This window comes from Propithecus coquereli, unplaced genomic scaffold, assembly GCF_000956105.1.
Source record: "Propithecus coquereli isolate 6110/MARCELLA unplaced genomic scaffold, Pcoq_1.0 Scaffold94, whole genome shotgun sequence".
NCBI lineage: Eukaryota > Metazoa > Chordata > Mammalia > Primates > Indriidae > Propithecus > Propithecus coquereli.
In genome coordinates, this window is record NW_012155729.1 from 3,030,929 (window position 1) to 3,047,409 (window position 16,481).

The 16,481-nt window shown below is 39.7% G+C and overlaps 1 protein-coding gene across 1 annotated transcript; it reads right to left on the reverse strand.

Annotated features, from left to right (window-relative positions):
• Positions 1-201: 201 nt before the first annotated feature.
• LOC105826913 (estradiol 17 beta-dehydrogenase 5-like) lies at positions 202-15,933 on the reverse strand. The gene is made up of 9 exons (XM_012664923.1): positions 15,847-15,933; positions 13,916-14,083; positions 12,256-12,372; positions 11,558-11,635; positions 10,429-10,551; positions 7,997-8,106; positions 4,668-4,833; positions 4,017-4,099; positions 202-244 (listed from the first exon to the last, which is right to left on the reverse strand). Exons 1-9 carry the CDS (start codon positions 15,931-15,933, stop codon positions 202-204), a joined length of 975 nt encoding a protein of 324 aa, XP_012520377.1.
• Positions 15,934-16,481: the final 548 nt, after the last annotated feature.

Sequence of the window (16,481 nt, forward strand, 5' to 3'; positions counted from 1 at the left end):
TGTTTAAAGTACATCTTTATTTTCTTTAGGGAAATAAAAAGTAGGTTTAGAGACTTTTACTTCCTAATTCGGGAACTTAGGCCAACTTGTGACTGAGCAAGCTGAGCAATACGGAATAAACCAGATAACGTCTCATTCTTGAGATGTTCTCTATTCATCAACCAAAATCAAAGAACTCTGGAGCAACCACAGACTACGTTGTTAATACTCATCAAGAAATGGATAATCTGGATGATTAGCAAATCTAAAACATAAAGGGAGAGTCTTGGTCAATTAACTATTATTGGACTAAGTAAAAAGAGATTTCTGTTAAATTTAGGCATAAGCATGAAAATTAACATAGTTTTCTTTTTGAGATAAGTACAGACCCAACTAGTTTTACAATAACCATGAACCATTGTATCACACTGTCATGAATACATTGTGGAAAATAAATATACCTACACATAAACAAATATACGAATATATTCAGGTTTACAGGTAAGTTATTCTACAAATTAAGAAGATAAACTATTTGTGTTTATACTTTGAACTCCAAAGAGGGCAAAAACAAATTCTGTCTCTTTTAAAACAATGCCCAGTCTGATTTAATATTTGCAGTTAATAAATATTTTAAGGTGATGATGAGAAAAGTAACAAAAACATCACTGTTCAGTTTCTTTCAAGCACTCAGAAATAATTTATCTGTGACTTTTCTAGGGGAAAATTATATATCAGACTTAGAGATATACACAGTGATTATAAGATGAAGTCACTTCAGTGGGGAGCTTGCCTTTTAGCAAGGTAAATTCTATAAAGTAATAATTTTGAGATAGAAAATGCTAAATCATTGAATAATTATTACTGATTAATATTATTGATATTTATTGTTATGGGTTACTTCCTGCATCTCCGTACTCCCTTACCTCTTTATCATTTTATTATGTTATTTATTCAACCAATATTTATTGAGCACCCAGGGAGATAGTAGCTTAAGAACAAAAACAAAACAAAAAGCCTGCCCTCAGAATCCAGCACTCTAATGTGGTAAACAAAAAATTAAAATAAATCAGTAAACTATGTAGTATGTTAGATAGGCATATGTGGCAAGGAGGAAAATAAAGCAGAGTAGAGGGAAAGGATGTTCTGGGAAGAGCTGCATTTTTAATTAAGTAACAGAGATGGCATCACCAGCATGACATATGAGTTAATACCTGAAGAATGTAAAGGAATGACCCATCCAGCTATCTGAAGAAGGAGCTCTGTAAGCAAAGAGAATAGCCAGTGCAAAGGCCCTGAGACAGGCCTGGCATATGTGATGAACAGCAAGGAGGTCAGTGGGACTGCACTGGAGTCAGGAGGGGAGAGTAGTAGGGCATGGACACAGAGGTGGGGGAAGGAGTACCTGTTGGCCCTCATAGATCTGTGTGAGATGCAGGCTGCCAGATATCGAGAAGATGAGCACCTGATTATGCCTACTTTTCAAACTATTCGCTCTGACTACTATGCATGAGGGAGAGTGCAGAAGCAGGGAGAACAATCAGGGGCACCCACTTGATCAGGAAGACTTCGACATGAGCATATTCAGGGTGTGTGTGTATGTGTCTCTGTGTGTGTCTGTGTGTTTCTATGTGTGTGTCTCTGTGTGTGTGTCACTGTGTTTCTCTGTCTCTGTGTCGCTGTGTATGTATCTCTGTGCATCTCTCTGTGTTTGTGTGTGTGTCTCTGTGTGTGTGCATGTCACTGTGTGTGTCTCTGTGTGTGTGTGTATCTGTGTGTGTGTGTGTCTTGCTATGTGTATCCCTCTATGTGTGTCTGTGTGAGCGTGTGTGTATCTATGTATGTGTGGGGGCTAGGGATTGCAGATACCATCATAAGCCCAATAAGAGACATGGTAAGTTTGAGATGCTTAGTAGTCACCCAAGTGCAGTTGAGTAGACAGATATACAAATCTTAGTCTAGAACCTCAATCAGGGCTGGATATAAGATGGAGAGTCTATATCGAGATGGTGTTTAAAGCATGATGCTAGATGAAATCACCAAGAATGTGGGTGCAGAGAGAAAAGAGAAGAGTTCTCAGGTTGAGCTCTAGGTCACTCGACAACTGAGAGCTCAAGCTGATGAAGAGAAACCAGCAAAAAACATGAGAAGGAATGGCAAGAGTGAAGGTGCAAGGACATTGTTATGTTGAATCTATATCTGGAATCTAAGCAGGTAAGAAGGGCGGTGGGCACAGTGAGGGTCAACGTGAAAAGGGGGTACTATCAACGTGCTGTAGGTCTCTGGCAATCAAAACATTATTGAAATATTGGACAATATAGCAAATGAGCTGGACATGTAGGAGGCAACGATTAAAACTGCAGTGTGAGAATTTAAAATTGAGATTGTGGAGTGGTTATAGTAACTAGTAATGACAAGGTCTAGGATGAGACCACGGGGTTGAGGGGCTGAGTTAGACTAGAGATTGGGCACATTGGAAGAGAGGAGGTCAAAACACTGAAAGGTCATCTCTCTGGAAATCGTAAGAAATGATGACAGATCTACTGCTGGAGAGAGTGACAATTAGTCAGGAACTAAAATCTTCCATGGATGAGACACACTGACCGGGAATGCAGTCCTGATGACTGCAACAAGGAGGGGAAGTGGTGGGGTAGTCTGACGACATGAGATCCAGAGTGGAGTGTTCTTAGGAAAGGGGAGAGAGAATGGTCTGGGAAGATGAGTGAGGGGTAAGAGGCTTCCTACCCAATATTCCAGATTAGCGCTATGAACAGTTTAGGAGAGAGAACAGCCCCCCTGCCCCGCCCCCCAGAGAACTAAGAGGAAACAGTGCTGCTAGGAAGAACAGGGCTGCAGCTCAGGGGAGCAGCGAGAACATTTATAGACATCAAGGGTAAAAGGGTTTTGCTGATGGCTGGATATGAGTTTCGGATGGCACAGTGAGAACATGCCAAGGTGATGGACACAGCTATTTGGGCACCAGGGACTTTAGGCTCCTGTGGTGACTAACAGTGGCAAACACCATGATAGCCCCAAGGCAGATAAGGAGTGACAGCTAGTGGAAGTCTTCCCTGGGGCTGACAGATTTGTGAGGCTCCCCTGATTCCTGCTGAAGAAGGCCTTGAGGGAGAGGCTTGCATTTCCCAGGTTCTGTGACGTTTACATACATATATGATTAAATGTCACTGAACAGAAAAAATAACTTCCAGATTTCTCCCATTTGTACAGCCTTCAAAAAATCATAGAATCTAAAGTTTGAAGGGTCATTAAAAGTATATCTTTGGAAAGGATTTTTCTTGCCATTGTCACCTCCATTCTATTGATATCTGGCATCTCCCCTTCTTTCTTCCTAATTTTCTAAACCCTTTTACTGTTTACTACTGAAAAACTTAGAGTTACAAACTTGAGGAAAGTTCTGAACAATATTCTGAAACCAGAGTTAAAGATTCACCCCTGTGGCCAGTTTTGCAAGGGAGCCAACTCAGATTCAAAACGCGAATTAGAGAAGGTGAGCTTTGTGATGGAAATTAGGGAAACATGAGAAATATTGAGCTATAGAATTAACAGGGGTAGGTGGTCACTTAAATGTAAGGGTGAGATTTGTGCCATAAAACTGATGTTTATAGTATTAACACGATGAGTATAGAGAGAGAGAAGCTGAAGGCTTTAATTTTAGATATAGTAAGTTTGAACTGTGGAAGTAAGTAGAATTGTCCAGTAGGCTGCTAGAGACCAGGAGAAAGGCCTGCATTAGAGACAGAAATTGGGGAATTTCTAGCATATAGTTTGGAGTGAAGCCCAGTGCTGAGGCTCTACACCCCAGGAGGCAGTGCAGAGTTTAGAGGGCTCCGTCTTACACTGAGTCCTGCTCATACTCTTGTCTGGGAAGAGCCCTGAGCCTTAGAGTAAATTTCTGAAGAAAATAATGTTTTCCAACAACTTTTCTGAGCAACAGACTCTGCCTTCCGTGGATCGGAATAAGCCAATTTCTTCCACTGTCCTGTTCCCCACTGTCTACAGTGCAACAAGCTACTTACTCAGCATGTTCGAAATAGCGCATATTCCTATTCAGGCCGTCTAGAGTTTTCATATCCTCTGGTGCCAAATGGAAGTCAAAAGCCTATCCGAAATGTGAGAGGACCAATTCAGTTTCCCTAAGGCAATTTCTTTTCCTCTTCACAAGCACACAAATTCATGTAGGAATTTGTGTAGGTTTTATGAGACAATTATCATGTACCTGGGATTCATTCAGTGGCAAAAGTCATGGGAATCTGTCCATTCAAATAGTTGAGACTGGCATCTCTAATCTGCCCTCAGAGACTTTTATTGATTGGGTAGCTGTCCTTGTAGCAAAAGAATCCTAGAGGTTTCTGAGCCCAAATCTCATGTGATCTAATTCCTTTACTTTACAGCTGTAGAAGTCAAGGGATGATTTACCCAGGGCTATAATGCAGGTGCAAAACCAGAATTGGAGCCCAATCTTGACTTTGCTTAGTGTTCTTTTCAGACATCACACTCTCCCTTGCAGCAGGTGGAGGCTAACACACTTAAATACAGTGCTGATATGCAGAGAGTGTATAAGGAGACAGGCTTTGCCCAAACATACCTTGACAGCCTCACAAATACCCACATCCATGGCAAAGGATGTGCCTCTGTCAGTCCCCTGCTGCCACTGCCCTGCTCTGTACCTGGAAGTTCTCTTTGATTCTCTTCTCACTGAAGCTCTTCGCCAGGACCACCAATCCCCGCTGCAGCTGATAGCGCAGGGCCACCTGGGCTGGAGTTCGCCCATGCTTTTCAGCAACTGCATTGAGTACTGGATCCTCCAGGAAAACTGGGCTGTTCTTTTTCCTCCTGAAGGGAAAGGCAGAGATGCTACACGTTTGAGGATGAATATCCACTTTACTTGGAGGCTGCTTCTTCAAGCCAGGGATGGCCAATCCTCTAGAACCTTCCTTATTCTCCTCTGGCTGTTTCAATATCCGTTTTATTTCTTTTGTTATACCCAAAGAAGAAGGAAAAAGGAAAGTAAGGTAGCAAGGAAACTCAGGTCCTTTTTTTATTATTTTTTTTAAGTATTTCTGAGAAGTTTAGTAAAAGATTGAATAAATCAAGAGGACACAATTGTCCAAAGTAAGACCCAATTTCCACCATCATAATAAATAACAAACTATTGTATAAGAATTTGCTATTTCAAAAATGCTTTCAGTATAGCTTAAGTCTGGTAAATTGATGCCTCCCAATTTGTTCTATTTGCTTAAGGTCTTCAAGCTATACCTCAAGGCTATTGTAACCAAAACAGCATGGTACTGGCACAGAAACAGAGACACAGACCAGTAGATCAGAACAGAGAACCCAGATATAAAACCATCCTCATATTGCCATGTGATCTTTGACAAAGCAGACAAAAACATACACTGGGCTAAAGAATCTCTATTCAATAAGTGATGCTGGGAAAATTGAATAGCTACATGCAGACGACTAAAACAAGATCCACACCACTCACAAAAATCAACTCAAATGGATAACAGACTTAAACCTAAGGCATGAAACTATAAGAATTCTAGAAGAAAATGTTGGAAAAACTCTTATAGACATCATCCTAGGCAAAGAATTTATGAAGAAGACCCCAAAAGCAATCACAGAGACAACAAAAATAAATAAATGGGACCTGATCAAACTAAAAAGCTTCTGCACAGCCAAAGAAATAACTATTAGAGTGAATAGGCAATCTACAGAATGAGTGAAAATATTTGCTTTCTACATATCCGATAAAGGGCTGATAACTAGAACCTATAAAGAACTCAAGCAAATCAGCAAGAAAAAAATCAACCCCATTAAAAAGCGGGAAAAAGACATGAACAGAAACTTTTCAAAAGAAGATAGACTAATGGCCAAAAAACATATGAAAAAAATGCTCAACATCTCTAATCATCAGGGAAATGCAAATCAAAACCACAATGAGATACCACTTAACTTATGTGAGAATGGCTTTTATTAAAAAGTCCCAAAACAACAAATGCTGGTGTTTATGCAGAGAGATAGGAACTCTCGTACACTGTTGGTGGGACTGCAAACTAGTACAACCTCTATGGAGAGTAGTATGGAGATAACTCAAAGAACTAAAAATAGACCTACCATTTGATCCAGCAATCCCACTACTGGGTATTTACCCAAAGGAAAAAAAGACATTCTATAAAAGGAAAAAAAGACATTCTATAAAAAAGATAACTACACTCAAATATTTACAACTTACAATTGCAAAGATGTGGAAACAACCCAAGTGCCCATCAATACATGAGTGGATTAATAAAATGTAGTATATGTATACCATGGAGTACTATTCAGCCTTAAAGTAAATGGTGAACTAATACCTCTTGTGTTAACCTGGATGGAACTGGAGACCATTCTTCTAAGTGAAATATCACAAGAATGGAAAAGCAAACACCATATGTACTAACCATTAAATTAGAACTAATCAATCAACACTGATGTGCACATATAGAAATAACATTGATTGGAAATCAAGCATGTGGAAGGGGGAGGAGGGGATGGGTAAATTCACACCTAACGGGTACAATATACACTATCTGGGGAATGGGCACACTTATAACTTTGACTTAAGTGGTACAAAAGTAATTTATGTAACCAAAATGTTTGTACCTCCGTAATATTCTGAAATTTTATAAAAGAAAATGCTTTCAATAATTTTGTTATTTAATAATGTTTTATTGAGTCCTTATATTAATAATGTAAGTCTGGGTTAGGTAAAATGTTTACAAAGATAAATTATTCCTACTGTCTACTTTTAATTTCCCCAGACAGTTGAGAGATGACTTCAGAAAGTATAGTATCTCAGCAGACATATAAAAAAATGCTCAACATCTCTAATCAATAGAGAAATGCAAATCAAAACCACAATTAGATATCACCTAACCCCAGTGAGATTGGCCTCTATCAAAAAATCCCAAAACGACAAATGCTGGCGAGGATGTGGAGAGACAGGGACACTCTTACACTGCTGGTGGGACTGCAAATTAGTGCAACCTCTGTGGGAAAGAATTTGGAGATTCCTCAAAGTGCTAAAAATAGAAATACCATTCAATTCAGCAATAGCACTATTAGGCATCTACGCAAAAGACATTCCATAATAAAGACATCTGCACCCGAATGTTTATGGCAGCACAACTCACTATTGCAAGGATGTGGAAACAACCCAAGTGCCTGTCAATTCATGAGTGGATTATTAAAATTTGGTATATGTATACAATGGAATATTACTCAATTATAAGAAACGACAGTGATCTAGCACCTCTTATATTTTCCTGAATGGAGCTTGAGCCCATCCTCCAAAGTGAGGTATCACAAGAACGGAAGATGGGAGGCCGAGGCAGGTGGATCGCTCAAGGTCAGGAGTTCGAGACCAGCCTGAACAAGAGCGAGACCCTATCTCTACTAAAAAATAGAAAGAAATGATCTGGACAACTAAAAAAAAAAAAAATACATACATATGTATACATACACATATATATATATATATATAAAATTAGCTAGGCATGGTGGCCCATGCCTATAGTCCCAGCTACTCGGGAGGCTGAGGCAGGAGGATCACTTGAGCCCAGGAGTTTGAGGTTGCTGTGAGCTAGGCTGATGCCACAGCACTCTAGCCCAGGCAACAGAGCCAGACTTTGTCTCAAAAAAAAAAAAGAACGGAAGAATAGGCTCCACATGTATTCGCCATCAAATTGGCACTAACTGATCAACACTATGGTGCTCACATGGTAGTAATATTCTCCAGGGATTATGGGGTTGGAGGGGTAAACTCACAACTAATGGACGTGGTGAGCATTGTAGAGGGGAAAGGCATGCCTCTAATCCTCGCTTGGGTGATGCAAAGTCATAAAATATAACCAAAATGTTTATGCCCTCATAATATCTTGAAATTAAAAAAATAAATAAATTTTAAAAAAATAAGGTATAGTATCTATGCTTAAAATAACTTTATGAAAATTATTACCATTCCTTGGCTGGGTCAGACCCCAAGGCACCATATGCAGTCAAGACAATGTCCTTGGACTTGCAGAACTCCAGTAGTTTGCTTTGGTTGTGGTAAAGATGACATTCCACCTGCAGAATACCAAGGAGGGGCATTAGATTACAGGACCACCAAAGCCAAATATATCAGGAACATGCACTGCTGTATTGCATGGTATCAAAAATATTCAAGAATACCAGCAACATTGGCCAACTCATGATCATCATCCACCAGCTGTACCCACAGAGCTCCCAAAGGCTTTCCTTTGGATTACAGCCCAGAGATAGTATTGCAACATGCATTAATAATTATCTCAGTATTCTTGGAGGACTGGTGGAGAAAACAAACAGATATTCTCAGTCTCTCAGACTGAAAAACTATGGCGATGTCTTTGATTCTTGCTCATTTATTGTCTGCATATAATAAGAAGCAATTTCTACCTTTCTTAGTTCTTTAATCTCAGTAGTCCTTATTTTTATCTCTTCTCTTCAATGCCGCTACCCCTAGGATCCAATAAAATCATCCCTCAAAAATTTTTTAGCTTTATTGAGGTATAATTGTTATACTAAAAAATGCACACATTTCATGTATACATCTTGATGAGTTCAGGCATGCGCATACACCTGTGATACCATCACCCCCATCAATGCATTAAACACATCCATCACCTCCAAAAATTCCCTTGTATTCTTCTGTGCTTATGGTTTTGGTTTTGTTTTGTGTTTGGGGGGGGTGGGGCTTTTTTAAAAATAAGAATGCTTAACATGAGATCTATCCTTAACATATTTTAAAGTGAACATACTATTAACTATAGGTATAAAGGGTTAATATCCAAAATATATAAGAATCTCCTACAACTCAAGAGCAAAAATAAATAAATAAATAAACAAATTACTCAATTGGAAAATGGCAAAGAACTTGTACAGACATTTCTCCAAAGAAATCATCCCTCAAATCTGAGTCACTTTTTCCTCAGGTCATCCTGGAGCTCCAGGAACTGGAATGTTTTCCTCCTTCATACCACATCATGTTGTGATGTCTTTGTTTGATCTTTAAAGCTCCCCCCAAAAATGGTCCTACCCTGAATTATTGCACCCATGCCCTTCCCCAAGCTTCAGTCTTGCCCCGTGTGGAAAGGGATTTGGAAACACTTTTGGCCGTTTTATCATCAGGTGGAAATAAATTGCTAGTTGTTAATAGTCGTGAACACTAAAGAGGAGGCAGGGTAATTTATAGGATTCAGGGATTAAAACCAATTCTGGACCCTGTAACACTTCACCTGAGCTAATTTCTTACTATGACCAGATTGCTGCACAGATGGTAATGAACCCTACTTTGGTTCAAGCTTTCCATGCCATGCCATCTTCCTCACAACCAGTCAGCCTCCGTTTGGCCAAATTCCTTTCACCCTTTAGAGCTCAGGGTAGGGTCTAGCTTCCCTTTTGATTCTTCACCAAGTACTGTAGTCAAAACCATTTTTTTTCTTTCTCTATATTGATGATGCCTAAAGTGGAGGTAAACCTCCCAGGGGACACAAAAGAAAACTTTTTAGAATTCCTACTTGTATTTTTCATCCAAAAAATTTAAAAATCAGCCTTACTAATAATACATGGATTGACTTGTCCTCACTCCATCTGCATGTAAGATGTTTAAAAGGAGTGGTCATCTGCGCAAAGTGTGAGCCTCCCACAGCGCAGAAGTATTGTCCATCGTTCCTATACTCATACGACTTCTTTCATAATCCTCCAAGATAGGGCCGTTTATGTGCTGCCCATTTAAGTGGGTTTACCTTAATAAGTAGACTTTAAAAATATTTTACTTTTAATTTTTTATTGTAGTAAAATGTACACAACATATATTTTACCATTTTAACCATTTTTAAGTGGACATTTCAGTGGCATTAAGCACATTCACATGGTCCTACGACCATCACCATTATCCATCTTCAGAGTAGTCTTTTAAAAACAGTAGCTTTTCACAAGTTTGGGAGAGATTTTTCCACTATCGAGAGGGTCAGTGGTCATCTCATGGCACAGCACTTAAAGGAGTTGTCAAACTTAAAGATGAATCACACCTTTTCTTTTACACGCAAGTGTTCCAAAATTACTGACGTTTCATGTGATGGGAAGTGGCTGTCAGTCATTTGCTAGCTCCAACTTCAAGGACCAACCACCACAATACCTAGTAGATTATACTCTAAGTACAAAAAACCCTTAGATGTTTTTTATAAAGTGCAATGGCCTTGGGCACTATCTTCAGTAATTTGAAATGTGTTCTGTTCTCTTGAAGCATCTGATGTTCCACAGTAAAATACATGAGAGGGGAATGTCATCGATGGCCTTATCAAATTGAGGAAAGAGAAAGCTGAATAGCAGAGCAAGAAGAAGTTGGCAGGGCAGATGGGTGGTGCTCACCTGGTTGCAGACAGGCTTGTACTTGAGCCCTGGCTTGTTCAGGATCTTCTCCAGCTGCCTGCGGTTAAAGTTGGAAACCCCGATGGACTTGGCCAATCCTGCGTCCTTACACTTCTCCATGGCCTGGGGAGGAAGGGTTTATGAGGCATAACCTGTGTCACAGGCTAGAGAAAGAAATAAATGTTAGCACGCTAAGGGTGGGGCTGGGGGTGGGAGCATGGGAGACTGGGAGAGGCATAGTATTTCAAGGTACAGATGTCAACCAACGAGGCAGGGATTGACTGAGTAAGAGAAAAACTAAAGTAATAGGGAAAAAATGGGTAAGAAGATAGAGTAAGAAAAGAAACTCTCTCCCTTGGCAGTAACTTGTCAGCATCTCAATGCAGAGTCTCATCCTCATTAAACTTTCTCTTCCTCAACAGACCAAGACAGAGCTAAAGGAGCCAGCACACTCTTTAGTGAATGCCTAGAAAAACGTGATTGAGGATTGATAAAACAAGTGCCAGAAGCACAGGGGGTGCAGCCAGGTGCAGCATGAAGGCAGGAAGACCACCTGCCAGACCTCTGCTCCCTGTTCTCTCTAACCTCAGGTCCTCCTTCCATCCACCTCACTCGCTCTGTCCCAGTCTCCTCTGTCCCCTTGCTATTCCTTAAACATGGCAATGTCTCTCCCCTCTTAAGAACTTTGCCTTGGCTCTCTTCCTGCCTATATCACTCTTTCCCCATACAATCAACTCCTCCATCTACCGCAAGTCTTTGCTCAAATGTCACCCTTTCAAAGAGGCCTACTCTGCCACTCTCTTTTTAATTGCCTCTCTGTGCCCCAAACCCATGCTGGCACTCTCTGTCCTTCATTCAGCTTTATCTGCTGCTCCCATGACACCTACCTCATGGGCCAAGATCTTGGTTCTGTTCACTGATGTAGCCTGAGTGCACAGAGTAGAGCGTGATAGACCTAGACACTCAATAAATACTTGTTGGGTGATTAAGTGAATGATATGTGACAACAGAAGCAGAGGGACATTCAGGGGCTCTCCTGAGTTTGAACAGGAGGCAGAATTGGACCAGATGCCCCTTTTCCTGAATCCCCCAAGGTGCAGGGACATGACCTGTCTGGAGCTTCACTCACCTCCCATGTGCTACAGAGATCCACGGTGTCAAAAATAATTTTTCCGTGTGTGTCCTTTGGCAAAATGTCCTCCCCAGGCTGGAACACAGAAAAGAAGGGGAGCTTGTAGAAAGCTCTGTCTGGCCTCAGCCAAGCTGTTTGGGGCCTAGAGACCTTGAGACCAATGGAACAATTTGTCCTTAATTCTTGAAAGGATTTGTAAAGTTAGTCTAAAGGCAAAGGAAGTACATTGAGTAAACACATTTCTTAGAAATGCTTCTAAGTGCTAAAAGTTTAAGACTCCCAGGACAGAGCCCAGAGTGGTGCCATGCCCAGTGGGCCCTTTGGTCCTAGGCCCTGGCGAAGAACTCTCTCCCTTGTCAGTAACTTGTCAGCATCTCAATGCAGAGTCTCATCTGCATTAAACTTTCTCTTCCTCAACAGACATCAGTGAGCAAGAGGCTGAGATTCCAGAGCACAAGAACTTAAAAATAGGTGGCACATCCACAAGATTGAAGTAGAGGTGTTGGCACCAGTGACCCCTGTCACTCTGGAGCTGAAGTAGTGAACTGAGGTGGAAACAGTCTTCAGAAAAAAGAGAGAGAGAGACAGTCGGTCTTAAAGTATTCTGTTCTTCTCGTCTTCACAAACTGTGTGTTCTTTTGTATTCAGCAACTACTTTTTACATGGATCATCAAAGTAAAACAACTGGTGCTAACCTTCAAAGACACTGGGAGATGAATAAGGTAGAGATCCACATAGCTCAGCTGAAGTTTCTTCAGTGATCTTTCCAGGCACATTTGGACCAATTCTGGATGAAAAAAGGTGCTCCACACCTGCAAGAGTTGAAAGAGAAGCCATGTGGGATTATTTCTTCAAAAATCCTTAGGACAGAATAATGAAATGGCAAATAAACCACATCAGCAACCAAAATCCCTCTTATAGTAGAATAGAAGCGACATGTTACCCAGTGAAGCTCCTGAGCTCTTTAACATCGTAGCGCATTTTCATCCTAAATTAGGGCAATAGATGTAGAAAATAGAAATATGATTTGACAGCAGAGGTTCTCAAACTTTAGAATGTAAAAGAATTATTGGATTTGTTTGTATAAAACATATTCCCGGGTTCTAGCCCAAACACAGTATCTGGAAACCAGACTGGGAATTGGCTGCCGGACAAGAACCCCAAGTGATTTTCCAAAGAAAGGCCCAGGAGGAACTTTTCTGGGAGTAATTTAGTCACTTTATTTTAAGAAGTAATAATCCAGGGGAAAATTTATCAAAATAACTAAAATGAAAGAAACAAATTAAAGGAGAATTAAAAAATGAATGTGAGAAGGCTGGTGCTATAGCTACACCACATCTGAAAACAGTCATATGTCACATTTATGGTCTAGAAGGAATGTCCCTTTATAGACTTGCACAGGATTCACGTGCATGGGCCTCAACTCGATCTTTCCTTCACCTCAAGTTTAAATGTGGCTTTTTTTTCCTTCATAGCAGCCGTCAGTTGACTAAACACGGGGAAAAATTCCTTGGGGGCTTCCTTTTCAATCTGACTTAAATATCTAAGTTCTTCTACTTGTTTTAGATATGATGTGAATGGATATGAAGGATATTAGGAGAAAATAACTCAAGAATTTTTTAAGAAGTACATAAGTACTTTCAAAAACATTAATTTCATCGTCATATCATTTCTGAGGTATTATTATTCCTACTACACAAAGATAAGAAATAAATATGCATTGACCACATAATCGCTTGAGACGTGAGGACTAAGGCTCAGAGAGGTTAAAAAACTACTTTTGGGTTAAGGAATTTCACAAAGTCAAACAGAATATTAAAGAACTAAAATTTGATCCTAGTTTCATCTGATTCCAAAGCTTACATTTTCTGACTAAATCACATTACCTCAAACTATGGCTAAAGATCAAGTCACATTGTCACAACTCAAGTAGAGCAGAGTTGGAAAACCCAAGTCATTCCTGAGTTTTAAAAAGTATGATGATAATAACAGCCAGCATTTTCAAGCATTTAAAATGTATCAAATACTTTTCTACAAGCTTTATGTGTACTTTTTTAACCTAACACTCATGAAAATCCTGTTCAGTAAATGATATTTAATAATATCTTCATTTTACAGCTTGGGAAACAGAGGGACAGAGTTTAGGTAGTTTGTCCAAGGTCACACATACAGGAGGTGGAAGAGCCTGGATCTAATTGTAAAAGTCTGATTACAGAATCCACATTCCTAACCAGCCTTTTTAGGTGCAAGGTCTCATTGGATGAAGATCAAACCAGTAAGAAGAAAAATTTGCCAAGAAACTAAGAGTGCTAAGAGTGAGCTTCCCACAGGTACAGATGTAACTGTATGCAGCACCTTCGACGTATAGAATATGTCTTCTCTCCTCACAGTGCCATTGGCGATCTTCTTCCGGATGGCCCGCCCAACCTCCTCTTCATTTAGATATATGTAAGCTGAGTCAATATGGCGGTAGCCTACATCAACTGCTATCTGGATGGCCTCCTCTACCTTGCCTTTAGCAACCTAGAAGAGTATAAAAAGATAAAGACTTACTCAACTCAGGAATAGATGACCAATTCCATAAGCAGAGCTATTCAACAGAACCTATTGCTTTTCTAAAGACTAAGAGCTAGAGGTGGCAAAGCTAAATGCTGAGTTATAAACAGTGATGAATATTCAACAACTGACCATCTGAAGAAGAGAAGTCCTGGTTTGTTGTATTTTCCAATTTCTATGGTGTATATATTGCCATATTTCCTAATTTTAAGCTTCCAAAATTAGGAAAAGATGTTCATAAGACTCTTGTGAGTCTAAGTGAGCTAGACCCAGCATGTCACAGGTTTTCACACTCTGTGTATTTATACTATCTACATGATCTATGGATTTACACAATCTATAGATTTACATTCTTAAATTAATTAATTCTATAAGAGATTACTAAATTGGTTTCAACCCAGATATCCAATGATAATAATTATCTAGCAATGCAAAGATACAACTTTACACACAATAAATTAGTGATTTACTTACCTAAACTTGGAAAAACTCCTCAAAGAACATTTGAGGAAGGACAAAAATGAAAAAGAATATAAACATTTTTTTTCCACTCAAAAATGTCTCATAATTCTTTTTTTGGTTGCTAAGCTGGTTCTTAGGTGACACTTTCTCCTTCAAAACTTTATTATCTTTCTTAGGTGCCTACTGTTCTCTGGCCCACCAGTCTGGACTCTTGAAGTCATCCACAGTTGTTCTCTTTGCATTACCACCTCCTGTACCTCACTCAGTAATTAAAATGCCTCTTGGGTATATTTTTTTTTGATTTCCAACTCCTGATAAGTCAATTGAGTTCCATAAAGATTCACTGACTGTCCACAGGTTAGAGCCAAGTCAAGGCAAAAGCAGAACTTCCTGCCAGCCTTTTTGCTCATAGCCCTCAATATAATACACCATGTGCCTTTAATGTCGGTAAATCAATCCTACGACTTTTCTAAACAATTGTAAACTTCTTCACCAAGAACCACTGAGATGTGCCCTTGTAAGTTTGCAGCATTTGATCCAGAAATGTGCACGGAGTTCAGTCTTCCACAGAGAGGGAAAATTTCCAAGTGCCACTTGGCTCTCCCCGTGGCACAGTCTTAACAACCAGATCTGTAGGAGACTGTTTTCACCCCAGACCATCACACTCCCTCTAATCCTGTCCCTCTGACTCCAAGTCCCTTGGCCACAAAGCTTTCTCTAGATAGTCTATGATTAGTGGTGGACATTAAAAATCACAGAGCGACTTCCTCACAAGCAAGTTTGCTGTGAAGTTTCTGACATATGGTAGTCATGGCAACTGGATTTCGTTTATCGTAATATATTGTGAAATGGCTACAACTAGACACCCAATGAGAGTAGCAAAAACAGACTTACCCACCGCTGAATTCTGAAAGATGACCCTGATACAGCACCACTCTAAGTGCAGTCCTGAGCAAGCAGCATCAGAATCACTTGGTAGCTCATCAGAAGTGTGAATTTTAGAGCCTTGCCCCAGACCTACTCGATCAGAAACTTTGGGGGCAGGGCCTCCAAATCTGCATTTTTAATAAGATCCTCAAGTGTTTATAGCTCTACTAAAATTTTAAAAGCACTGACTTAATGCACAGAGTAACGTGACCTGAAGAGAAGTGTTTTACAAATGAAGAAAGTGAGACCCACATGAATTTCCCAAACTCACAGTGACTGGTTCTGGTCAGGAACCATGTCTGCTACCTAATGCCATTCCATGCCCAATACCATATGGCTACCTTAGTAGAAGCAGAGGTGCCCAACCCCAGTGTAGGCATGAAGCGTCCATCATTCAGTTTTACAGAAAGGGGTACAATATAATTCATCTTCTTTCACTCTTCCTGTGAAACAGATACTGCTTTTCTTCTTTGTTAAGAGAAACCTGTAGAAGGGAGAAAATAGCACAATGGCTATATTTTTAAATAACAGCTTTAATGAGATACAATTCACATGTCATAAAATCACCCCTTTAAAGTAGAATATAATAATTGATTTTTTGATATTAAACCAATCTTGCATTCCTGGGATAAGTTTCCCTTGGTCATGGTAAAAAATCCTTTTATATGCTTCTGGATTAAGTTCGCTAATATTTTGTTGATTATTTTTTATAGCTATATTCATAAGGCATTTTGTTCTTTAGTCTTCTTTTCCTTGTGATGTTTGTCTGGTTTTGGTATCTGAGAATATTGGTCTCTAAGAATGAGTTCTTGGAAATGTTCCCTCCTCTTCTATTTTTGGAAGAGTTTGAGAAAGATTAGTGTTAATTCTTCTTTAAATGTTTCATAGAACTCAGCAATGAAGCCAGCTGGGTCTGATCTTTTCTTCGGGAGTTAAAAAAATATATATTACTATTTAAATCTCTTTACTTGTTATA

Coding starts and splice junctions, on each gene's coding strand:
- LOC105826913 (XM_012664923.1), bottom strand. CDS start 15,933: ATGAATTATATTGTACCCCTTTCTGTAAAACTGAATGATGGACGCTTC. Junction 14,084..15,846: donor GCACCTCTGCTTCTACTAAG/GTAGCCATATGG, acceptor ATACTCTTCTAG/GTTGCTAAAGGCAAGGTAGA. Junction 10,552..11,557: donor ATCTCTGTAGCACATGGGAG/GTGAGTGAAGCT, acceptor CTTCCTCCCCAG/GCCATGGAGAAGTGTAAGGA.